This window comes from Octodon degus, unplaced genomic scaffold, assembly GCF_000260255.1.
Source record: "Octodon degus isolate 3935 unplaced genomic scaffold, OctDeg1.0 scaffold00026, whole genome shotgun sequence".
NCBI classification, from domain to species: Eukaryota; Metazoa; Chordata; class Mammalia; order Rodentia; family Octodontidae; genus Octodon; species Octodon degus.
In genome coordinates, this window is record NW_004524602.1 from 11,491,448 (window position 1) to 11,517,755 (window position 26,308).

Below are 26,308 nucleotides of genomic sequence, written 5' to 3' on the forward strand. Positions count from 1 at the left end.
AAGTCACCGGGAAGGGAAGGATGGTGGCAGCTGTTCTATGCCTGATTCCCCTTTGCCCAAGGTGACTGTGTCGCCCCAGGCAGCACAAGCTCAGCTTTTGACCTTTGGCAAGAGGGTCTCCCAGATTTAGGCTCCGTTGGTCCCTGGTCCCAGGACCAGGGGTGACCCTGCTGGAAACTAGCACATGTCACAGGGAAAGAGACTTGGAAAAGGGCAAAGGGGAACACTGCATACCAGTAATCCCAGCCCTTGGGAAGCTGGGGCAGGAGGATGGCAAGTTCCAGGCCAGCCTGGGCTCTGTTCAAAAAATACGTAAAGTCTGCAAAGCAGTGATCATCATTGATTCTGGGACCTCCTGCATATTTATTTACACTGACTTTGTTCTCTCTCCCTTCTCTCTCACTCTCTCCTCTCCCCCCCTCAATACAGCTGAGCTATCTCCCCAGCCCAGCCCTATCAGTTTATTTATTTATTTTCGGAACTGGGGATTGAACTCAGGCCCTTGCACTTGCCAGGCAAGCACTTATTCAACGGAGCTATTTCCCCAGCCCCTCAGCCCTATCAATTTACATCACTCCTGTCCATGGCTGCCAGGTGGATGGGCCAAAACAGTCCCGTAGGCGGCTTCAGAGAACTCCCACTGCTCTAGAGCCCCTTCAGGAACCCACTCCGGCTCGCGGGCCCCTCGTCCATGGCCTTCCACTCCAGACTTGCTGGTGCCCCCTAGGTGTCCCATTTGACTGCACAGCACATCCTTGTCCCAGGAAGCCTCAGGGGCACCCACTGAGGGTCTCACTTCCAGATATGTCTCTAGGGGCGCCTGGGGGATCAGAATGTCCCCCCACCATCGATCACCCCCCTCCCCACCCCCTCCCCCGTGACAGCCCTGCGCAGGGAGGCCCTGGAAGCAGCTGGCCACGGCGTTCGGGCGCCCTCTGGTGTCTGGAGCTGCCGATGGCCGCTGTCCAGTCGCTTCGCTCCTCCACGAGGTGGCTGGGGCTGTGTCCCGGGCTGCCTGGGCGTTTCCCGCCCGCTCACGTTCCGAGGCCGAGTCAGGCCGGCTATGCCGCCTATCACGGAGCACCGCAGGTCTTCCCACAGATCACAGCCTACATGGAGCCGGAAGCTGCCTGCTGCTGCTGGGCACAAAGCTGGTCCAGAGATGGCGTTCAGGAGCCAGGTGTGGCGGCGCATGCCTGTAATTCCAACACCTGGAAGGCTGAGGCCGGAGGATCGTCGCGAGGTGGCAGGTGGCGATCAGCCTGAACTACAAAGCAAGCTCAAGGCTAGCCTGAACTGCACTGCAGTGAAACCCTGTCTCAAAAAGCCCCGCCCCAAGAAAACCCGGAGATGTCTTTCAGCACCCTGCTGACCTAAGAGCAGAGATGCGCCGAGGCTGATTGGGGTTTGAACATCTGACACAGTTTGGCTGTCCTGACACAGTGTCATGGAAGATCAAATTGGTCACTTCTAGGCCCGTCCAGGCCACTAATGAAACACCTGGACATCGCAGTGACCAGCCAGAAGTGGCTCTGAGTGTCAAAACCATCCTTAGTATCTTAAGAGCTGATGTTTCTCATGGGGCAGGGACCCCATCCCCGAAGGAGTGACCAGAAGGGACCCCTGGACTGTCACTGTCACTCTCAGAGCCTAGTTCCCAGTGCCACTCAGTCAGCCAGCACTGCCAGGCACTGATGTCAGGTCTGGAAACAGGAAGGTCCTTGAGCTCAGCTTACACCCCATTCCTGTGCAGGACAGGGGTCCGTGTGGGAACCTGTCAGTGGAGGTGAAGGGGGGGCACTGGGTGCATTGTGGAGGGTGCAGGGAGCTGCCTCGTGCTCAGAACTGCCTGTCTCTGAGGGGCTTGGAGCAGCTGCCGGAGGATGCAGGTGTCTCCTCCAGCCCTGCGTAAGCACGGCATGGTCCTGCTGCTGCTTGGCCCCACTGTACCCACATGGTGCTGGGCTTGCTGAGTTACAGGGGGCTGCAGGAAGGGGCCTGGGTGACAGTGGTGGGGTGTGGGTGCCAGCCTGACTCCACCAACTGCTGCGCTGTGGGTGAGGGCCACAGAGGGCAGCTTGACTTTTTAAAAAAATTTATTTTCTGTGTGTGTGGCCAGCTCAGCCCACCAGGGGGCGGGGCTGGCTGGCATATGGTGCTGGGGGATTGAACCGCGGTCCCTGTGCTTTACTAAGCTTGTTCTAAGTAGGTGCTTTAGACCACTGAGCCATCTCACCAGCCCGCTTGACTTTTTTTTAGCTTAACATTTTTAAACTCAGTCCTGGTTCCAGACATCGACAACCACCGATTGGGCGAAGTGTGGCCGGTGTGCTTGTGGCGCTGTGTGTTTGCATCTGAGGTGCTCCCTAGTTTTTACTCTGTGCAGTGAGTCTGGGCACAAAAATCTGCCCCCGGTGCTCAGTTATTCCCACCCTATCCTACGGTTCCCTTCTCTCCCTGCATTGAACCAGATGTGAAGGTGGGGTGAGCTCGGCCCCCTTCAATCCAGGTGTCGGAGGAGGAACCAGAATCGGCTTCTTGACAGCCCTACTTAGGTGTGCAGTGTCACCAGTTGCCACAGGGGGCAGGGTTGTTAGCCTAAAGGATTGTTCTGGCTGGAGGCGGGAGGGTTGGCTTCAGTGTTGCCTGGCTGGGGGTGGGGGTGGGGGGGTTAGGCAGCCAGAGTCCCTCTCTGGAGGTGTGGTGTGGGTCACCACTCCCTGTAACACAGCCAGTGGGCACCATGGCCTCATCTCTGGATTGGGGTCTTAGAAGCAATTTTCTTTTTTTGCTTATTTGAGACTGGGTCTCACTTTGTAGTAGTTCAGGCTGGCCTTGAACTCACGGTGATCCTCCTGCCTCAGCCTCCTGAGTGCTGGGATTAGAGGTGTGCAGCACTATCCTGTTTCTGAGCAACTTTCTATGGTCTTCCTGCCCTTTGCTTCATCCCTACTCTACCCCTGCTGGCCCCAGCCACCCAGCTGTTACAGGGACCCTTCAAGAGCTCCTCACTACACACAGCTGGACCCAGTGCCTAGCAGTGCTGTGAGAAGAGGCGGAACCCTGTCACATGGGAAGGAGGCAAAGAGGCCCGAAGTCTGAAGTCTGTATCTCCAGCACAAATGGGATTAGAGGTGCAAGGCTTTCAGCCCTAGTTCACACACATAAGACGGAGCACACAGAGAAAGTGACCAGTTCAGCCAGCACTGGTATTTTCTGAATGTCCTTGCTCATAGTTCAGCCACATACAGAACCTACATCCATCCTCAGGAGGCTGAGGCAGAAGCTTGCAAGTTTGGGGCCAGCCCAGGCAACTCAGCAAGATTCTGACTCAAAAACGAAAAGGGCAGCCTAGTGTGAGAGTGCGCAGCCTCAGCCAGGCCCTGGTGCCATTCTCAGTAGGACACGAAAGGAGACAGACATTTAAAGGTACTGTTTCTGACCTCAGAGAGACTACAACACAGAGATATAAAACCATTACTGCAGGGGCTGGGGAGATGGCTCAGTGGAATAAGTGCTTGCCTAGCAAACACAAGGACCTGAGTTCAATCCCCGGTTCTGCAAAAATAAATAAATAAATAAATAAAAATAAATACTAAGGTTCTGCACCTCTTGCTACCAGCCTTTTATGGGGCTGGGGAGATGGCTCAGTGGAATAAGTGCTTCCTTGGCAAGTGCAAGGGCCTGAGTTCAATCCTCAGTTCCACAAAAAAAAAACAACAAACAAAAAAACGTTACTGCAGCCTCTTGGTGGCTTCCACGTGTCTGAGATATGCAGTCCCATGGAGGGGATGGCATAGCCTGCTGGAGGAAGGCTCCGCAGGGGTGTTTGGGGCCCAGATGGGGGCACAAAAGGCTTTTCTAAGGGTCACTGGGCAGGGCTGCAAGGGAGTCAACTGCCAGAAAGTCACTGTTAATAAGCGCACAGGTATAATCTTAGCACTCTTGGAGGCTGAGGCAGGAGAACCCCAAGTTTGAGCTCAGTCTGGGCAGTTTGGCAACTTAGTGAGACCCTGTATCAAAAATTAAAAAAGGCTGGAGAGATAGCTCAGTCTGAAGGCCCTGGGTCGAATCCTCGGCTCTGCCCTCCGGACTCGCTGAAAATACTTCTTTGTTGTGTTTTTGTTCTGTATAGCCCAGGCTGGCCTCGAACTAGTGATCTTCCTCAGCCTCCTGAGTGTTGCAATTGGGCCTGCGCCACCACACCTGGTTTGGGAATGTTATTTTTGGAAGAAGTTTCCCCAGGAGCACTGATTGTGAAGACTCCAGAGAGGAGGAGGGAGGACCAGCCAAATTGTTGATGGGCCACCACCCGGAGAGCTAGGCTGCAGGAGGCCTGCTGGCGAGGGGAAGAAAGGCATTGTGGGTAGGAGGGGGGAGAGGTGGGTGTCTGGCTGTGTGAGGCTGTCAGTACCCTTGATCCTGAGATGAACGGAAAGATGCTGGGGCTCATGCTGAGGGGTACCGGGCTGAGGCATTTGTGCTTGTTATTTTTTATTCTTTTGGTACAGGGTCTGGTTACTGTTTGGACTCCTAGTGATTCTCCTGTCGCACTTTCCGCAGAGCCTGGATTACATGTATGTACCACCACACCTGGTTTTGGTGGCCTGCAGTACTCCTGCCAGCTCAGCATGTGGTACCGGGGATTGAACTCGGAACCTTGCGCCTGCCAGGCACATGCTTAGACTACTGAGCTATTTCTGCAGCCCTTGTGCTTGTTATTAATTGTAATTTGGTCTGTTATGCGTGATTGGAATTTTCAGGTGTAAGTCATGACGTCTTCGTGGGTGGGCCTGGGACCATCAGCCCACTTCGGGTTCCCTGTCCACCTCTCCCAGAGTCTTGGGTCTCAGCGTGGCCTCAGCTGCTGGGCATATATTTGTACGTGTCCGCAGGTGTGTGCTGGGGGACTCTGTGGAGGAGAGACCCTAAGCTGAGGCGGCTCTGTATCACCACTCAGTGGTATCTGGGGCCGGAAGATGAGGTGGCCATGGCCACTGGACTTGTTTTGGTGGCCCAGGGACAGAACTCGGGGTCGCATGTATGCCAGACCAGCACCCGCTGCCAGCCAGCCTCAGCTCAGCGCAGTAGTGTGCTTACTGAGGAACTGAGAGCAGGGGTTTGGGGGTTATTTTGCTACAAAGCCCTTGCTGGAGGAGGAGCAGAGTACAGCAGAGGTGGTGTGAGGTCACCAGATCCCATCCTCGTTTGCTTATGGACACCCTGCTGGGGAAAAACAAGTGGCCCTCAGATGCTTGTGTCCCTTTTCTTTGGGGATTGAAGCCAGGGCTTTTATGTGAGTGACACCCTCAGCCCCAGCCCTAACCCTAGCCCTTAACTGCTACAAAGCTTTATTTTTATTTTTGGTGGAACTGGGGATTGAACTCAGGCAGGCCCTTGCCCTTGCCAGGCAAGCGCATATTCTACTGAGCCATCTCCCTGGCCCCCTTTAACTGCTAAATGGCCAGGTTGAACTCAGATTTAGCATGCTCCTGCCTCGGCCTCCTAGAGTGCTGGAATACAACGCACCCTGATGCCTGCCTAGCCCATGCTGTTTACCAAGGGAGCAGCCCTCCTTCACACGGGGCACCTGCTGTCCTGGGAGGACAGGGAGGTCCCCACATACTTGTGGCCAGTCAGCCCAAGGTTCTTTGGCTCAGTGCAGATGGACAAGGAGAATCGGCAAAGTGCAGCTCTGCTAGCAGTGCTGATGTCCCCAGATGACACCTGGGAGTGCTGGCAGCCAAGAGTTGACACAGCCAGCTGCTGGTCTCTGGTGCCACAGGCCACCACCCCGGATGCCAGCTTGGGTTGGACACTGTAGGTTCCCTCTGGTGGGTGCTGGCTGCTGGTTTCTGGGGCTCTGTGGGCGTCTGTGGTGTTACCAGCCTTGAGCGTTTGTTCATCTGATTGGAAACTGGAAGCTGTATCTACACTGTTCAGGCCAAGAATCCCAGGGAGCCTCAGAAAACTTTTGGAGTCCACACTACTGCAGGAATAAGTCACAAGCAGGTTTACAGAAAAACCGAAGTGTGCCAGGTATGGTGGCGCATGCCTGTTATCCCAGCACTTTGGAGACAGGCAGGAGGACTGCTGCAAGTTGAGGCCAGCCTGGGCTATGTAGCAAAACTTTTTTTTTTTTGGGGGGGGGCGTGGGGAACCAGGGATTGAACTCAGGCCCTTGTGCTTGCCAGGGAAGTGCTTATTCCACTGAGCCATCTCCCCGGCCCCTACATAGCAAAACTGTCTCAAAACAAAAACAAAAACCACAGTGGTACTGTTATGGGGGGGGGTGTGGGTCTCAGCACATAGCTGGGAGCCCTCTTAAGACCCCAGACTATGACCTAAGAAGTTCCTGGAAAGTGCTATTTGAAGGTGAAGGCTGAAACCAGGGAATCTTCTGGAAGACCTCCTGGGAATGTAAGATATGCAAATGGCGGGCCCAGACACCCACCCGTCATAAACTTGACCACTGCAGGGAGCCCCCTCTCTTCCTCAGAAAGCTGAAGGCTTCCTAGGGGTGCGGTGGGGGAGGGTGCCACCCCGCCTACCTGGTCACAGTGTTGGAGAGTGGAGGTTTGCTAGCCAGGGACCTGAAAGCAGGCTGTCAGAGTCCATTGAGATGCAGGGGAAAGTTGGGGGGGTGTGTGTCACACTCTGCCAGGCAGCATGGGAGGGACAGTGTGGAGCTCCCAGTGATGGCATAAATCACCCGAGTGTGAATGTGCATCAGTGTTGGCCATTTGGATTTTTCAAACTGTAAATAACGGGATTTTTGTGGAAATCTCTCCATCTTGACTGAAAACTCTACCTGAGTGGGGTGCTTAACGCCTGTAATACCAGCTGTTCCCGGGCCAGCCTGGGCAACTTAGGAGGCTTTGTCTCAGAAGAAGAAAAAGAGGGCAGTAGTGCAAGGCACAGGTGTGGGGTTCAGTCTCCAGGGACACAGAAGAAAAGGGTAGGAAAGGAAGGAAAGCATCTTGAACCGCTACACTTGCCACTCCAGACTGGTGTACACAGCCACTTGGCCTGTGGCTGGCAATCTAGGCTCCGGGTCAGGTGTCACTGGAGGTAGCCCCTGAGCTTGCATGGTCCCCGGGTTGGTGCTCTGTTCCAAGACCTAAGTGCTGGTGACCGTGGCAGCGTCTGCTGTTTAAATAGACGCCTGTGGGAATCTAACTCCACGCCCATGTCCGGTTCCCACGGGTCCTGCACCCAGCTGGGAACAGCTGTGTCTGGAGAGCTTCGCAGGAGGCTGCAGAGGCCTTGCCCCTGGGTCCACACAAGTTGCTTTGTGGTGGGTCCCCTGGGAGCCAGGGCCTCTCGGGGAGCGGTGCTGAGGCCCCAGCACTGCCCTCCAGGGACACTGCCCAGAAGGAGGGCGTGATGACTGTCCATAGAGAACCGCTGTGTGGACCTGGCCGTGGGACCCGCACACAGGCATGCGCACAGGCGCCTGGCCGCCCAAGGTCTTTCCATGCAGCGGGCCGGAAGGGCAGGCGTGGCAGGCGGCCGTGGGAACCGCGAAGCTGCCCAGCACCCCGTCGCCCTCACCCCCACTTCCAGGGGAGGAAATAGCTGAACAATGCAGTGGAGCAGGGCAGCAAGCTGACCCCTGGCTGCCCTTGCCTCTGTCCCAGCACCTCTTCCCCGCTGTCCCACAGCCCTCCGTGCAGGGTGGGTTCCCGGCTGGAGGAACCAGGGGCAGAATGTGGGGGGCAAGAGTGGGAAGAAAGGGTCCTTTTTGGCTCCTAAGGTTCAGACTGCGCGCTCTGGCCTTGCTCCTCCGGGCAGGGTGCACCGGCGCCCAGGACCTTGTGCCCGGGGCTGTCCCGCTTCCGGCGGCAGGAGGCTGTGGGAACCACAGACTTCTGTTTTTCCTGTTGCTCTAAAATAAGGCTGTGTCTGGGGCCGGAACTCCGGCCGTGTAGCCCCTACCCCAGCCGGGGGCAGACACTTCTGGGCCGGAACTTGAGCGGGGCTGGCTACCTCAGAGGCCCCCTGGCCCACGCCGAGTGGGTGCAGGGCCTGGACTGGACCCAGCACTGAGCTTCATCTCCAGCCCTTTAAAAAGATGTTTTCAGGGGCTGGGGAGATGGCTCAGTGGAATAAGCGCTTCCCTGGCAAGTGCGAGGGCCTGAGTTCAATCCCCGGTTTTGCCAAAAAAAAAAAAAAAAAAAAGTTGTTTTCAACAGTGGAGATTGAACCCAGGGTCTTCACACTGAACTATGCCCACAGTCTTTTTTTTTTTTTTTTTTTTGGGGGGGGGTGTGTGCTGGGGCTCAACAGAGGATCTTCCAAAAGCTAGGCAAATGCTGTGCCGCTGAGCTACATGCCTAATCCTATTTTTTAATTTTGATACAGGGTCTTGGTGAGTTGCTAAATTGTCCAAGCTGCTTTGGGACTTGCAGGCCTCCTACCTCAGCCTCCTAGAGAGTGGGACTGCAGGTGTGCATCATTTTGAGATTCAGAGTTGCCCAGGCTGGCCTCAAATGAGGTACTCCTGCCTCAGCTCTTGAGTAGCAGGGATTACAGGGTAGGCCAATGTGCTGAGCTCTAAAAGGTCTTTTGCTTTGTCTTGTTTTGAGACAGGATCTCACTATGTAGCCCAGGCTGGCCTTAAACTCCAGGGACTCTTCCTGCTTCAGCCTCCCAAGTACTGGGATTACAGACATGTGCCACCATGCCAGGCTCTAAAAGGTCTTAATTTTTTTTATTTTTGGTATTGGGGCTGGAACTCAGGACTTCGCACTTGTCAGGCAGGTGTTTATGCTGCTGAGCCATCTCCCTGGCCCTTAAAAGGGCTGTATAGGGGCCGGGGAGATGGCTCAGTGGAATAAGCGCTTCTCTGGCAAGGGCGTGAGTTCAATACCCGGTTTCGCCAAAAAAAAAAAAAAAAGGGGGGGGGGCTTTATAGGGAGAAAGGGCCTGTATTTCTACTCCCAAATTCAAACTTGAGGTGAGAAACTGAGGCACCAGGAGCACACGTGCTTGCCCTGAGGTTAGCACAGTGAAAGGGGAGAACAAGACTCAGGTTTTCTGTTAGGATATTATTTTCATAACATTTGGCAGTGTTGAGGGCAGCTTTGGCAGAATCCTGAGGGCGTGGTGGTGCATCCCAGCACTCGGGAGGCTGGGGCAGGAGGATCATTGCAAGTTTGAGACCAACCTGGGCTACAAAGTTAGTTTAAGGCCAGCCTGAACTGCATAGCAAGACTGTCTCAAAAAGACAAAAGAGGAGTTAGGGAGATGGCTCAGTAGAATAACAAGTGCAGGGCCCTGAGTTCAATCCCCAGTACAGAAAAAAAAAAAAAAAAAAAAAAAAAAAAAAAAAAAAAAAAAGCAAAAGAAAGACAAAAGCAAAAGAATCCTGAGGGAACAGGACAGAATTGTGTAGGCCTGGTGATACATACCTGGAATCCCAGTGCTTTGGGGGGAGGCTGAGGCAGGACACTCATAATTTGAGCCCAGCCTGGGCAATGGAGCACGAGACTCTGTCTTAACTAGGAATGAATGGTGCCCCCGTAGGGGGAAATGGTGGCAAAGATTAAAAATAAATACTTAAAAAAGGGGTGGTGTGGTGTAGTATGGTGGAGCTGTCAGATGCAGGAATCTCACACAGCTGGCAGAGACAAGGTGTCCAGTGCTGAGAGGCCAGGCAAAATTGGTGGTGTGGGAGAGGCCGTGCAGAGAGCGGCCAGGACTGCGGGATAGCTGCCTCTGGAGCTGCTTGCAAAGCCGAGTCACAGGACAGTGGCTCTGGCTGTGGCCGCTCCCACACCACGTAAAGCTGATGGGGGACATGATCTCCATGGAGGGGTAGAAACTAGCAGAGGTGCCCCCAAGTTAACAGCAATATTCCCAGTCATGACCGTGCAGCTGCTGGTCTCACCCACGTCCTCTCCATCTTTTGAAGCTAATCTCCGGCAGGTCATTTCATCTATAAACATCTCAGTGAGTATCACTGAAAGGTAAGGCCCGCCCCTGCAGTGCGGAGCCACATCCCCAGTCCCTTTTCTTTGTAAACTAAGGTAGGGTCTCCCTAAGTTGCTCAGTTGCTCGGGCTCCCCTCTTTGTGATGCTCCTGCTTCAGCCTACCCATTGTGCCACCTTGTCCTGCTTTTTTCCCTTTGTTTGGTGCTGGGGATCTGACTTGGGGCCTCACTTATGCTAGGTTTTACCACTAAGTTACACTCCAGCCTTACTCCATCTAATTTATACTAATTTATATTTAAATAGGGGGGCTATGATGTAGCATAGCATGGCTAAGAGGAATGATCGGGAATCTGCAAATTTTCCACTTGCTGGCGTGGTACCCATCGGGGTGGCTTGCTTTATTTATTTTTGAGATGAGGTCTTGGTATGTAGCCCAGGCTAGCTGCCAACTCTCAGCACTCTTCCTGCCTCAGCCTCCCCAGAGGGTGGCTTCCTTTATTTTTTAAATTTTTATTTATTTATTTTGGCAGAACTGGGGATTGAACTCACGCCCTTGTGCTTGCCAGGGAAGTGCTTATTCCACTGAGCCATCTCCCCGGCCCCACCGGTGGCTTCCTTTAAAATAGTATTTTGTGGTTGAGAGCTTTTGACTCATCCCCCTGTGAATCTACACAAGAGTACAGAGATGAGGCAACTCTGGGTCCAAATTCTATCTTTATCACTTAACAGCTTTGAAGTAGCGCAAATACATTAACTTGACAGACTGAATAACTATTAGCCAGCAAAAGCTGAGTGTGGTGGTCTACACTTGTAATCCCAGCACTCTGGAGGCTGAGGCAGGAGGGTCACTGTGAATTCAGCCGAACAAAGAGAAACCCTGTTTCAAAAAGTCTTCCCGGGGCTGGGGAGATGGCTCAGTGGGATAAGCGCTTCCATGGCAAGCGCAAGGACCTGAGTTCAATTCCCGGTTCCACCAAAAAAACAAAAACAAGCCTTCCCCCCCATGCAATATTAGCTGGCAGAATAAATCTGAGGTCTAATTCTCTTCATTGGTAAATGAAGACAACTTTTGGGAAAATCAGTGTATGAGTATGATGTTCAATAAGTGTTGCTGATACAGAGCCTCATCACTGCTGACTGCCTAGAAACTGCCCTTCAGGCCCAAGGGTTAGTGGTCCAAAGATACAGGATGGTAGGGATGACCAGCCTGTTCTTCTGGAGGCCAGGAGGGTTAAGGCTGGGTTAGCTGTCCAATGTGTTATGTCCAAATGACAGTGCTTGTAATCAAAAAACTGGGAGGTTGAAGCAGGAGGATCACCAGTTTGAGCCCAGCCGGGGCCATTTAGTGACTCAGTGAAACCATGTCTTAAAAAAAAAAAAAAAAAAGAAAGAAAATAAGGAAGGCAGGCATGTAGCTCAACGTGAAGGCTCTGGGTCCAACCCCAGTACCATGGGTGTGTCCTGGACTTGAACCTGAAAGAGTGGGTACGGCTGAGGGGCTGGGCTAGGACCTTAGAGTGAACAGTCATACAGAGCCCTGCTCAAGTATACTGATACTCGGGCAGTCACGGGCAGTACTTTAACTTTTGCTGGAAATGCCTTAATCTGACAGCTCCAGCCTTTCTTCCATCCCTGTATCCCCATCCTCTGAAAATGAAAACATTTCTGCCAAGTTGTCCCTCTTTCCCCAGGCACTGTGCCTGTGCCTCCTGCAGAGTGCACTTGTACACTGACCATCTCCCCCAGCCCAGATTGTGACATCCAAGGCAGGAACCCTGCTCCGCTCATCTTTTGTATTCCCGCAATGTCACCCATGCCTGAAGCACACAGTAAGCAACAGCTCCGTAAGCAGAGTTGAATGTCCGAGTGCCCAAGTGGATGTGATACGAGGTGGCCGTTACCCACTGTCATCTGAGACGATGTGACGTCCAGGTAGGGATCGCATTGCAATCTGGGTTGACTGCAATCTGGGTTGACCGAAAAGTCGGGGCCTGTGATGACTGTTTTGAAGTGCTCTTGAGTGACAGTGGGGCAACCTTTGTACTCACCTGTGGTGAGCAGCGGCGGGGATGGTGCCCGGGGGTGTGCACTGGATGGAGTGCATTGGCCCGCTCTGACGTGACTCAGAGCTCCTGTGAACAGGCTCTCGCTGCTGCTCCCGAGACTGCTGAGTTCTGACGGTGATCAGAACCTGCAGAGGTCGTGGGCAGGGAGGGCGCTGGCCTGCAACCTGAGGTGTGTCTCTAAGATGACGAGGTTGTTGAGCTCAGCGGACAGCTGTGGTTCATGATCTGCATTATGAGCTGGAAACTAACCTCTTTGGGCCTGGACTTACTCTGGGAACGGTGTTCATATGTGTGTTTTATTCTTAGGTTTTGTTTCATCAAATAACCTCTTGAGGTCTCCAAATGACGCTGTCCCACTCGGCCCCACCAAACAAGGGAAGGACCACAAGGTGGGGGTCAGTCCCTAGAAAACGACCTGAAATGCATTATCTGGGTTGTGCCGCCACTGTTCTGGCCACAACCTCCCCCAAAATACTGGCCCCCCCGTCTCTCCCCCACCTCCCCCGTTCCCCAAGGCGCCTGCGCGGAGGCGGGGCGGTGCTTGGCCCTTTGTTGTGGGCCCCAGTTTCCCAGGACACCATGCGGTGCTGGGGTGGGGCTATGCAGATGAGCATGGGGGCGGGGCGGTTGCGGCGGCAGCCGGGGAGGGTCAGTTGGAGGCAGGCGCTCGTTGAGGCTGGAGGCTCCCTCTCGGCCCGCGGCCTGACAGGGACTTAGCCCGCAGAGACCGACCCGCGCGCGCGACCCCACACCCACCCACTCATCCACCTACCCACTCCCTGCGCCGCCTCCTCCCACCCTGAGCAGAGCCGCCGAGGATGATAAACACCCAGGACAGGTAACGGCCGGCCCAGGCTCCCCGCCCCCATCCTCCCGCGTTGGCTCCTGAGGGCCTCCCCCCAACAGCCACCCCGGCCCTTCCCCAGGTCCCGTACGCCCCCACTGCGGCCTGCCCCACTTCAGCCACCCCGGCCCCGCGGCGCCCTGCAACTGGGCCTCCTCCTTCCCTGTTGCCCCCACTCTCCAGCCCATCCCCCGCATCCGGGCCTCCTCGAACCCTAAAGCCCCCCAAACCCGGACCCAGCTTTCCTTTTGCGTGCCCCTTTTCCTTACGCCCCTCAGAATAATGCCCACTTCCCCACACTGGGCTTTCTCCTGCAAACATAGTCCCTGAATTGGTTCGCGTCGCCCCTAAATCTTGTAAATCACAGAACCGCCTTGAATTCGCTTAGTGAAAACTGCACGTCCAACCAGACCTCCGTCGTCCCTGCCCCGCTGCCCTTAGGTCCATCCTTCAGTGCTCAACCTGACCTGGGCGCCTGCTCGGCCTGGTCAGGCCCCGCAGCCTTCACAGGATCCCAGCCCTCCAAACTCATCTCTTCCCTCCCTTGCTCCGCTCCCCTCTCCTAGTTAGGCCCAATTTTCCCGTCTCCTAATGTCACGTTTTTTATTTTTCAAACACTTTGGATCTGATTACTGTCCTCCATCCTGTTTCCCAAGTTGTGACCTCGCAACACTTCTGAACTCCCTGTGCTTTAAACATTGGCTGCCGGTCTGCCCTTTTACCTCCTCGTCTTATTTGAATCCGATTTTTAAGATCATTGGCTCACAGAACCCTTTCTCAGTGAAGGCCTTCAAGGGCTGCCCCCTGGCCTTGCACTTCAGTACCTTTACAGCAGTCCCTGGGCCTGGACACAGGGCCTAGGCAAGTGTCCTCCCTCTCCACTCCTAGTTGCCCCCATGAATTGGAGAGCAGCTGCACATCCTTCTGAAGTGAGCACTTAGAGGATTTCCAAATTTGTATCCTGTATCCTTCCCCTTGGCCAAACGAGGCAGAACTCAGTGTTCAATTTTTCTCTTTCCAAGGTAGCTTTTCTCATCCATCTCCTTCAAGTATAGCCCATATTTTCTGCTCTAGAAGCTTTTCAGTGAAACACTTCCATAATTTCCTCACTCAGTTTTTAACCCTAGTTGCCCCAATATGACAGGTAACTTTTATTTGCATTTAAGACCTAATTCCCACCCTCATTTTTTAATAGAGTTGTTGCGTTGCCCTCTAGTCTCAGTGGCTTATTGGGTCCTCACACCAGCCCTTTTGTCCCCAAGTTGCCCTTGCAGCCTCTGCCCTATGGTGAAGCCTCATTGTTTTGCAAGCAGACCCATCCCCTGTGAGTCCTCTAAAGTGTGCCATGGTTTCTCCAAAACAAGACTTTACTTCCTGTTGCAAATACAGCCTGCCTTACTGCTTTTCTTCATGTAGGGCTCTGTCACCTGTGGTTCTTTTTTTTTTTTTTTTTTTCTCGGAACCAGGGATTGAACTCAGGCGCTTGCACTTGCCAGGCAAGCACTTATTCTACTGAGCCATCTCCCCAGCCCCCCTACCTGTGGTTCTTAAACTTGGGCTCCCTCTCCATGATCTCTAACTTTCCATCTCATTGTTAGCAGCACTGTCCTTAAATATTCAGGCCAGATTTTCAGTTTTTCTTGTATTTCAGTGTTTTCTTAACCCAGGGTGTATGTTTAAAAAGTCAGTCACAAGGCCACCTTTACAGATTGGCCAAATCATCCTGGGTGGGGCTTGGTTATCAGCATAACTTAAAAAATTGCCCAGGTAATTCTAATGTAGAGCCAGAGTTGAAAAACACTGCCCCTGCAGCTCAACTCCCCTCCCCCCTTTAACCTGTCCTATACTATTCCTTTAGTAGGTATCAGCTTGTCTCTGTGGAGGGCCTAGTCTGCTTCAGAGGAATATTTTTGTCTTTTTCTGTTAGTTACTATCCAGAAGTACCCCAAAGACTACTGCCACAGCCTCTTACATTCTCCTCCCTGCATTTGCTTAGTTTTAAGCCATTCATTAGCCAGTTTTCTCTCATCAGTCCTTAAACTCTGTTCTGGTCTTCCACTCTGTTTCTTCTCTACATGCAAAAGGAAAATTTGCCTCCATTTTCCTAGTTTGTTATGGTTGTTTGACCTGTTACACCTGGCTCTTGAAACCTCCTTGCCTACAACCTCATAGTTTTTTCTGCTTTCTTTTTCTGAGACATTCCACCTGGATTTCTTGTTCTTTGATTCCATCTTCTCCATTCTCTCTGAATCTGGGGAGGTAGAAATGGATTATTTTGGATGGTGCTGGATGCAAAGGCTGATAACTGTAAGGAAGGCTGTATGCAGAGGGTGAATGGCAGGCATGAGAGCAGGTAGGACAAGTGCAGGGGTGGAGGAAGCAGAGGAACCTATAGCACAACCTGCTTAGGAGGCATTTAAGGTGGATTTTGTCTCCTGGTGAGTTTGCCACAGGGGCTTGAAAGGTAGACCTTCCAGCAGGTACTTTCTGAAGTCTTCTGAGTTGGAACTGATCTGGGACAGGTGGCCAGTTCTTGCAGGCTGAACCCAAAGAGTTGAGCATTGGGAGCAACATAGAGGGGTCTTCTCCGACTGACTTGGCGGGACCTCATTCTTCCTCAGCCAGTGTACTTGCATGTAAAGAAAGGGGGTTGGGTGAGCTCTAAGATTCTTTCCAGCCTCCTAAGTGGCAAAACAGGCTTGCCTGTCTCCAGGGCCCTTGCTTAGTGTGTTGGTATTACGAGGGGCTTGGCCCTGTGAGAGGCAGGTGGAGGGAGGAGCCAGCTGGCCTGCCAGGGCCTGGGCAGGAGTGGGGCTTTGGATCAGGCTCCTCCACTTTGGCCTGGGGGTGGGGTGGTGGTGTGTGCACGGTGTCTGGTTTCTCGGAGTTTATGGCAATCCTGTTTCCATAGCATGTTTCCCAGCCTCCTCTGGCCTGCTTCAAACTTTCTAAAAGGAATCATGGTAGAGTCCGTCCTAACTAGGAATTCCGTTCAGAGATAAGAGCCGGATGCTTTCCCAGTCTGTGTTCTTGGTGTTTTATATCCGCAGAGTGGGGAGCTGGCTGGGAGTTAGCCCCTATTAGGTGGGGGATGGGATCTCCAGCTTCCCTGGCTGCAGTGAGACACTCGGGAGGTAGAGGCTTAGTTTCCTGGAAGAAGTAGTTGCTGAAGAGCTGGCGGTATGTTTCGAAAACAAGGTTCTTCCTTTCCAGCGTTGTTCTGATTTGTACCTCTAAAATGTCAAAATTCCTGATGGTGGGGGAGGGAAGAAGACCAACACAAGCCCCTGTATTGTGCTTTTTGAACATAAAGTTTAAATCCAAGAGGAAGCTAAACCTTGTGTCTTTTTCTGCCTGGATTTGTGGGGCAGAGAGACAGTATCTCTCTGGGGCTTGCTTGGTGTACAGTCTGTGGAGAAACTAGCCCTGACTTGATCGCCATGTTGAAATTGGCCTATATGCTGATGGAATTTGGGCAGATGGAGTTGGTTCCACAAGTGGGTTTTGGGGTGCAGGGCACAAGAGCTCATCTGAGACATACTTGCATTGAGTGGTTTCCTGGGTAATGGAATAGCTTTCTAGTTCTCAAGGAATTCGGTTTTGGTTATTTATTATTTATTGGCACTATGGCTTGCTGGGCATGGAGTGGGTGGAGCCAGTTTTCTAAGTTATACCTTCAAGGTCACCCTACAGAGGAAGAGAAACTCCTAGTCAGGAATCCCTCCAAATTGGAGGTATTTTTCAGAAAGCAATGTAGACTATTAATAGCAATTCCTCATTCTGCCAAGAAATCCAAATTTAGCTTCAGACATGCTTAGAAATATAAAAAGGAGGACTGAGGAGTGGGGTAGAAGGGATGTTACAAATGTGTGTTTCTAGAGAAAAGTAATTCATCCCTTTTTGAAACAGTATACAGTGTTGATTCAAGTTAGTGCCATGATTTGGAGAGCTAATTGAAAGCTGTAGGCCAGAAATGGCCAATTAGGTGAGCAAGAATTTTGTTATTCAGTGAACAAGGCAAGCAGTTTCCGGTTAGCAGTAGCAGCAGGATAAAATGCTTTATAGACAAGATAAGCCTTAAGAAAATATCCTAGACTGTTGATACATATAAACAATGATGTAACTCTATCCTGGGGGAGGGAAGACTGGAGACTGTGATACACTCACTATACTAATCAGATTGAAGTACTCAATATAAAGTTAGTGTTATTTTAAAGCATATTTAGCTCGCTAGCTAGCCACCCTTTGTGGTGTATGTGGTGTGCCTGCTTTGGCAGTGCCACTGTCAGTTGTGTGAGAAACAAACCTCAGGGGCACAGATGTTCTAGCTGCTGTTGTACCTGTGTTTCTTATGGAAAATGAGCCAAAACCCCATTTTGCTTTCAGCCTGTGATTCAGAGTAATGATGTCATTTTCTTATAATCATGCTTAGCAAGGAGACTCTCTCTGGAACACATAGCAGCCCTAGTGAAATGACTTATGCCTGGCATCTACCCAGGGCCTTTCTCAGATGGAAGAGAACTGGCAGCTGCAAATGGGCCTGTATGGTCACACTAGACTGGACGTGGCCACCACCTCCCACCTTTCTTCCTATTTCTCTTTTCAGTACATGTTTTGGGAACCCTGGATTGTTCTCCTTTTACGTAAGGATTAGTCATCAGAGATATTCCTAGTCTCCAAGAAAAAGCAGCCGCTGGAAGGGAGCGAGGACAACCTGGGTGTACCTGAAGCAGGGCCAGAGACATGAACTGCTCAGAGGGAGGAGGCAAAAAGGGGAAATGAATACAGAAGACTGAGAGTTTGGTTTTGTGAAGGTAGATGACACCAAGGCCATCTGATCCTCTCTAGTAATGGAAATCAGGGCAAAATGATGCAGACTTATATGTAGTTGAGGCTAGTGATTGAAGAGAAACATGATGGAAGCTTTTTTTTTTTTTTTTTTGCGGTACCGGAGATTGAACTCAGGACCTTGCCCAGCAAGCACTTATTCTACTGAGCTATCTCCCCAGCCCGATCAAAGCTTGCTTGCTTATTTATCTATCTGTCTGTCTTTATTTTTTGGTGGAACTGGGTATTGAACTTAGACCCTTGCGCTTGCCAGCCAAGCGCTTATTCTATTGAGCCATCTCCCCAGCCCCCCTGATCAAAGCTTATTGAAGTGAATTTGAATTTGAAAATTTGTTAGATTATGTGGTTGCAGAATTATTCAATGTTTGGTCTTGTCTGTGACTCTGATTTGAGCAAACTAAATATAAATACCAAAACTGACATAAAGTCAACTGGAAGTGATTCTTTAACCGAAGATCCTTTAGCAAGAGATTTAGGGTTAATTCTTTGCTAGTAAGTACTCTGGAGATTTAAAAACAGGATTCAAATTCTAAAAATGTGATTTAGCACAAGCATTTCCCAGAAATACATCTGTTGCCCACACTGCCTGTTGGTAGCCAGTATATGAAATTGTGACTTGCTAAGGACATTTCAGACATGGTTTCACGGATGCTCTGGAGGCAGCAGGATGTGATACGAGAGTAGCTGTATCTGAGGAGTGTGCCAGGGCATGTCCTGTCACAGCTGAGAAAATAAAGGCACTGACAGATTGGCTTTTGTCTCTCCCTTTTTTTTTCAATTTTAGGGAAGGGTCTGCTGGGTGTTCAGGGTCTCACTACTAGATTGGACTTGTAGTGATCTGCATGTTTACCGCCTCCCAAGAGCTGGGATTATAGGTGCACGTCACCACACCCAGTCTCAATTGTCATCTCAGCATGCCCTGGGGGTGGGGCCAGCACAGCAGGCCTGGGCATCAAACCCCTGGCCCCTGTGCCTGCTTGCTGGTGCTTTAATCTGCTGAGCTATTTGGCTGTGCCTCTACTCTTTTCTGAACTGCCCTAGATGTTGGAGACTGACATTCTTTTTTTTTTTTTAATTTTATTTATTTATTTGTGTGTGTGTGTGGCCAGCTCAGCCCACCAGGGGGCGGGGCTGGCTGGCATGTGGTGCTGGGGGATTGAACCGTGGTCCCTGTGCGTTGCTAAGCTTGTTTTAAGTAGGTGCTTTAGACCACTGAGCCATCTCACCAGCCCCCTGACATTCTTATTTCCAGCATGAGTCTGTTTGTTCTCCAAAAGCAGGACCAACCCTGTGAAATGACTGGTCTTTTCAGCTTGTGGACCAAGTAAGTTAGTTTCTTTTTTTGAGGAACTGGGGATTGAACTCAGGCCCTTGCACTTGCCAGGGAAGCGCTTATTCTACTGAGCTATCTCCCAGGCCCCCAACAAATAAGATTAATGGGAATATGAAATGTAACAATTTGGACCTTGTGACAGGGAGTTGTATTTGGTTTCAGTATTATTATTATTTTTTTTGGCGGAACCGGGGATTGAACTCAAGCCCTTACACTTGCCAGGGAAGTGCTTATTCCACTGAGCCATCTCCCCGGCCCAGGAGTTGTATTTGGAAGCCACATTCTTTTTTCTTTTGTGGAACCAGGGATTGAACTCAGGCCCTTGCGCTTGCCAGGGATGTGCTTATTCCACTGAGCCATCTCCCCGGCCCCTGGAAGCCACATTCTGTTGTGCTTAAATTCTAGGGTTCCTAATGAGGTTGGTGGCATATCTTGCTGTAGTACCATCTGAATACTGAAGTCAGTATTAGAGAAGGCTGTTGCTGGGCAGTTGCATACTCCATAACATCTAACCAGTATGTTTGTAGCCATCCCTCTTCCATTCTCACTGCAGAAATGACAGGTTTTTTTGAAAGAGAAGCAATTTGCCATTCATTGCAAGTAACTAATAACAAGTGCATTATAATGGGCATTGAAGACAATTACTGTTATCTAATGTCCACTAAGCTTTATGCCAGCGGTTAGATCCTGAAACACCCCTCATGTGCTTTCTTCTGGAGGCTTAATAGGGAGGATCAAAGCTTTACATCATTCTTGTGTGTGAATAAGGAGGTAAATGATTTGTTACCATCCATGGACTTTTTGCATTTGAAGAGGAGAGAGATCAGGAAACCAAAAATGTTACAAGCTCATAGATTAGTGGTGGATGTCAGGCAAACTCCAGGGATTATTTGTAGGAAACCAAAGGAGATTTCTCAAAAAACAGCAAAAGAAAAAAATCCAGCCTATTCTATTCTGATCATTTCAGGGGTTGTTTCTGCTCTTTGCATGAGCCACTCAGCAAAACATCAAGGTGTTAATTGGAATGCAGGCCAAGGTTCAGTGTAGCTTGAGGGTGGAGAGACTATTTGAGGAATATGGTGGTACCTCTGTTGGTGTTTGATGATTCTGGAAAAGATGGCTACATTCGAGCCTGTATGGCAAAAATGGCTGCAGTTGTGTTCTTGTCATCTGATGGAGAATTTCCAAACAAAAACAGTCACTTCTGTTTGTAAGATAAACTGTTTGCAAACAGAAGTGTTCTTGAACCAAGGTATCACTGTAATTCCTTAAGCAGGAGTCTGGTACCAGAATTTTAGAACGGTAAGGACCTTGCTGATCTATTTGTTTCATGAACCCAAGCATGCTTGTAACATGCAAGGCAACATCTCATTTATTGCTGGGAGGTTTTGCCTAGACCTTGATAGCTGCAATGACCAGGGGAAGCAAGCCATTGTTCTCAGTGGCCCAGGCCTGGTGCCCCTAAACCTTAACATAGGCCAGAAACTGCTGCTGGAGCCTGAGAAGGGCGTCATATTGCCTGCAGGGGGTACACCTTTGTATGGGGAAACCCCTCACCCTTGTCTTACTTTTCCTGGCCTGGAGACTATTGTTCTACCCTTTAACACTTTGAAAGGGGAAATCAGAACTTCTGTCCTAGAAATTTATCCGCAGAACTTTTTCTTCAAAGAGAATAAATTATGTCTTTGAAATCTAATCAGTTGTAAGGTCACCCTGTTAGCTGCTAGTGAAGGCAAGAGAAGCAAAGACGCCCAGAGGTTTTCTAGAGGAAGCAGGAGGGTGGGGTATGGGCTCATCCCTAGATACAGATGCTACTCCAGGCCCATGGATATTGCCTTGGGAACTCTGTGCTTAGCAACTTTCAGGTGTGCTTTTAGGTCCCAGGTGAAATCCCTTTAGAGATCAGACCCCTAAAAGCTGAGCAGTGGTAAGTCGGGATGAGTCCGTTGCTGTCAGCTGGAATGCTAATATGGTCCACTAGAGGGGAAGGTCCTCCTGGTTTGTCCCTTTGGCTTTTGTATCATTGTCATGTTAGGTGTGGCTTCAGTTTTGTTGCTTTCCACTTAGAATCCCAGAATTGGCATAACGTAAGTACTTCCCACTTGGCTCGTTCAGGCTGCCAACATGACATTGTTAACCATGACCTTGGGGACGTGTGTGAACTGGCTCCAGCATGCTACTGTGGCACTCCTGTCCACTGCCTTCCAGATCCCCCAAAGGCTGGTATGTTGTGGCTGTGGAACAGGCCTGTTACTGAGTCACAGCACATGGAGGGACAGTTTATTTCTTGTCCGTTTGTCCTTGGCCTGGGGTCAGCCTGAGGGGCCACTAAATCAGAATCTAAGGGGACAGTAGAATAGACTAGAGCTGGTAGGTCCACGTGAAGATCATGGTAGCCAGGAAGGGCACACTCTTGGACATTTTTACCCCTTTACTCAAGGTCACCCTATGCCCCCTGCACCTGAGTGTTTAATCTGACCCTATTCTGATGTTCAGTTAATGAAGAGACAGGCCGAGGCCGAGGCCGAGGCCTCGCATCCGGTGGCAGGCCGGGCACACACGCAGATACTTAGCATCTGTGCACTGCAGCACGTCTCTGCTCTGGCAGCCAAACCTGGGTTTTGTTTCGTTCTTAACTCTTAGAGGGATTTGGGTTCCTTCAGTCAGATGTGGGGTTACTTGGAAAGTGGCCTTGGGAGTTCCTCAGGGCCACACTACCTAGTCCCCGTGAGTTCTCAAGGCCACCCGCCTCTCTGCTAGGGTCTTTGTCACAGAGGTGACTGAAGCCCTGCTGGCCTAAGGAAAGACTGTCAGCAGCACCAGTGTGGATGCCCAGCATGAAAGCTGGGATCTGGTTCTTTCCGAGGAATGCTCAGTGCTGTGGGATTTGGTTTGGAGATCTTTGATAGATACTTCTCTGGTTAGACGTGGCCAGCTGGGCTGGCTCCCTTGGCTCTTCCGGGATGTGCCATGCCTCTTCATCTGGAGGGTTCCTTGAAGAGAGCTGTTAACAGCAGTTTTTGAAACAAGTAGCAAAGACAGGGCAGCAGAGAATCCTTAGAAGGGTCGTGCAGGGAGAGCCAGGGAAGGTGTTGGGGGAATCTGGGCTAATGAAGTCCTGCTAGTCACCGCTTGGCCTTCTTTTCTCTTGCAGTAGTATTCTGCCTTTGAGTAACTGTCCCCAGCTCCAGTGCTGCAGGCACATTGTTCCGGGGCCTCTGTGGTGCTCCTGATGCCCCTCACCCACTGTCGAAGATCCCCGGTGGGCGAGGGGGCGGCAGGGATCCTTCTCTCTCAGCTCTAATATATAAGGTAAGAGAGCCTGGGCAGGGAAGCATGGGCATTGCTGGCCTGTGTCAGGGTGCCCACTGACCCTCGGGCCTGGCCAGTAAGGGCACTGGGAAGGACCTTTTTTTTTTTTAAAAAAAAAAAATTATTTATTTTGTGTGTGTGTGGCCAGCTCAGCCCACCAGGGGGCGGGGCTGGCTGGCATGTGGTGCTGGGGGATTGAACCGCGGTCCCTGTGCTTTGCTAAGCTTAGCTTGTTCTAAGTAGGTGCTTTAGACCACTGAGCCATCTCACCAGCCCCAGGACCTTTTTTTTTTTTTTTTTTTTTAATAAAGTAGACAAATTACATTTATTTATTTGGTGGTACCAGGGATTGAACTCAGGACCTTGCGCTTGCCAGACAAGCACTTATTCCACTTGAGCTATCTCCCTGGCCCAGACTTTTTCAACTAAGGCTCCCCACATGGCTTTTCTTGAATTCTAGATGGGGTGGTGGAGGGGTATTGGCACCACTTTTGGCCTTTCCATCTGCTGAGGTTGAGGCCTTAGACTGGGAAGGAAGGGTAGTTGGGCACGTGAGTTTGGAGCACTTGAAATCATGCTGGGGGGTGGTGGGGGGCAATGTGGGCCCCTTTAAGAGTCTACCTGAAAGCAGGCATTGGTTGGTTATTAAAAGATCATTTGTTTTTGCTGTTTTCCTTTTAGAGAGGAGAGGGAAAGAATATGTTGTTGGGGCAAAGCAAAGGCATTCAGGTCAAGGAGAGTTGCGTTTGAATCTCAGCTTTGCCATTAATTACTGTGAGAGCCTGGGTGGGTTGCTTAAATGCGCTTGGCCTAGTTATTGCAGATTTGAAGTGGAGATACAGGTGTGTGTCTCAAGTGCTTGTCACAATGATTATAGTAGTATATGGGGACAGTACCCTAGATACCACTTGGCACATAGGGAATAGTTGGTAAATATTTCCTGCTCACTATTATTGCTTTTACCAACATCATCTGGTCTTAGCAGTGACCAACAGTTAGCCAGCATACAGGTTCAGCACACTCTGTCTCTTGCTACTGTGAGCCTGACTGAAGGCATCCCAGTGCCCCGATTTAGGGAGCAGATGATGCAGCCAGAAGCACTAGTGATCTGGGCTTGTACCCTGCTTTCCTGCCCAGGACGAGAAGCTCACTGTGACCCAGGACCTCCCTGTGAATGATGGAAAACCTCACGTCGTCCACTTTCAGTATGAGGTCACTGAGGTGAAGGTCTCTTCCTGGGATGCAGTCCTGTCCAGCCAGAGCCTGTTTGTAGAAATCCCGGATGGATTATTAGCTGATGGGAGCAAAGAAGGGTAAGGAGCAAGTGGGGAAGGCGGCCCCCTTGTAGAGGAGTGCATGTATTTTCTGGGGATAAGAGATTTACAGAAGTGTTTGCTTCTTCCTCTAGCTCTAGATTTCCCAAACAGGTATCATTTTGTAACACATTATATTTAGACAGTAAAACAGGCCTGCTCCGGATTATAGTTATTAAAGTAGATCATTATTACATGAACCAAACACCCACCAATAGTCCCTTAGTTCATACTTCCTAGCAGACAGCAGTTTCGCTTTGACCCACCCTTCAGTGGCCAGGAAGGTCACAGTGGGATATAGTTGGGCTGGGGAAGGCTCTTTGTGCAGTCTGGGTGCTCTGTGTTTCCTCAGCTTTTGAAGAAACTGTCTAGGCTCCAAGCACCTCTCTCAGTGTTGCAAAGAATGGGCCCTTCCTTTAGATCCCAATTTTTGTCTTATTAAGATGGTTATGTGACTTTCAGATGAAGAACTATTATAGGAAGAGACAATTCCATCACAATTTTTCTCAGGACCTGTGGCTTGTCTCTGAACTCAGGGACCATGGAGCCCTGAAATGAGTGTTCTCCCTGGAGCTTCTCTATTATACTGCTAGGCTCAGGAAAGCCCTGTTTTAGGGGAGTGAGGTAAGAGGGAGGTCTGGGGTTGTGGTGGGCCTGACTAGCTCCTTGCATCCTGCAGATTGTTAGCACTGCTAGAATTTGCTGAAGAAAAGATGAAAGTGAACTACGTCTTCATCTGCTTCAGGAAGGGCCGGGAAGACAGAGGTGAGAAACAGCAGCCTGAGACTCCTGGGGTCTAGGGTGGAAGCAAGAAGGCCCTACAGTCAGGGGCACTCTCAAGCCTGCTGGGCTGGTAGAAGCTGCCCTGGCATTAGTGAAGGCCTAGTGCAGTGATGGCAGACCTTTTAGAGACAAGTGCCCAAACTGTAAGCCAAAGCCCACTTACTTATCTTTAAAAGTGCAATTGAAACAGAATACTGAGGTTTTAGTTTAGAAAAAGCTCATACATTGACATGTTTTGTCTTAAAAGGAAAATGGCCCATGGCCATAGGTCACCACTGCTGGCCAGTGCTTGCTTGTTCACATCACTGGGGCTTTTCTCTCGAGTCTTTATGTGTACTTCTCATCAGAATCCTTTATGCTCTTTTACAGCTCCACTCCTAAGGACCTTCAGCTTCTTGGGCTTTGAGATTGTACGTCCAGGTCATCCCTGTGTCCCCTCTCGGCCAGATGTGATGTTCATGGTTTACCCCCTGGACCAGAACTTGTCCGATGAGGACTAACGGTCGTGGAGGATGCTTTGCCCAAGAGCCACAGTGGGAAAGGGGAATTTAGGCAGCCCTGGGGCACAGAGGGGTGCCTCCCTGGTAGGAATGGTGCTGAGGGGCTCAGGGTGAGGCCTGCTGTGTTCTTGGACTTGTTGAAATTGTTTTCCATAAAGAACAGTATAAACATATTATTCACATGTAATCACCAGTAGTAAATGAAGATGTTTATGAACTGGCTTTAGAAGCTTTTTAAACTGCGCTGTGATGTACTCTGTCTAGCTAGGGGAGGGCGCTGCCTAGACGGGGAGGGAGTATCCAGGTCCAGGGGTAGGGCTGGTGGGCAGCACTGTCCAGCTCTGGTTCCCCTGCTGTTGGCTTTTCTGTTTCAGTTTTTAAGACTTATTTTCTTTTATTTGCCTGCTGTCACCCCAGGGACTCTCTGCATATAGGCTTTTTAGCTCCTGGGCAGTGTCCTTGGGTTGTTTTTGACACTCCACTCTGGCTTCTCTGTGTACGGGCGTAAGCAGGTCATGACCGACCGTTCTTTACAGCTTAGTGTTCTGGCATTTGTTTAAGCTGGCTTAATCTGTTCAATGTTATCAATGCATTTTAAATAGGGACACTGAAGTTCACTCCCATCATCACCAGGGCTTTTTTGGGGGTTCCTGGGCCTTAAACACTAGCCAAACTCCAATTCTCAAGTTACTGCCAGGAGTTTTTTCTCCTGTGGCCCAGGTCCCAAGGTCTCTCTCCTAGGGTCATGAAGAGCAGAAGAAAAATAGCAACTCAGGGCCTGGGAACCGTGGGGAATCTGTTCTTAGGGATGGGATGGCTGTGGCTATGGAGCACAGTGCTGCCTGCCTCCCCCAGGGCCCATGCAGTGCCTGAGACCCTGCTCTGCAGGGCCAAGGGCTAGGCCTGGGTGGGCAGCGGCCCTTTTCTGTTTCCAGTGAACAGTTTGTTCTAAGGGGAGAGAAAGGGGGAAGAGATCACAACTGGGTGAGGGGAGTGGGGGGTGTCAGGAAGGCAAGTGTGTTGTGTTACTGTGTCAATAAACTGATTTAAAGTTGTGATTGGGCTGTTTTTCCTTTACTAGCATCTTTTGGGTCCAGAGCAAACTTACATGCTTCTTGGAAAAAACTGCAATGTCATAGGACAAATAAGCTGGCACAGTCTCTGGGGCCATGTTACACCCTGGAGTGTGGAGTTGCTAGGAATCTGAGATGTGCTGCAGGAGTGCCCTAGAGAGACAGGTGTGTCTACAACAGCTCTGTGCAGAAGGGAGGGCGAAGGGACCCTTTTTTTTTTTCCCGGAACCGGGGACTGAACTCAGGCCCTTGCACTTGCCAGGGAAGCGCTTATTCCACTGAGCCATCTCCCCGGCCCCC

At 50.9% G+C, this 26,308-nt stretch overlaps 1 protein-coding gene across 1 annotated transcript; it reads left to right on the forward strand.

Moving 5' to 3' along the window:
* Positions 1–12,616: 12,616 nt before the first annotated feature.
* Oaz2 (ornithine decarboxylase antizyme 2) lies at positions 12,617–25,993 on the forward strand. The gene is given in 5 exon segments (NM_001290036.1): positions 12,617–12,840; positions 22,182–22,339; positions 23,477–23,652; positions 24,332–24,417; positions 24,805–25,993. Coding segments are annotated over 5 exon segments (570 nt in total). The 5' UTR covers positions 12,617–12,820; the 3' UTR covers positions 24,936–25,993.
* Positions 25,994–26,308: the final 315 nt, after the last annotated feature.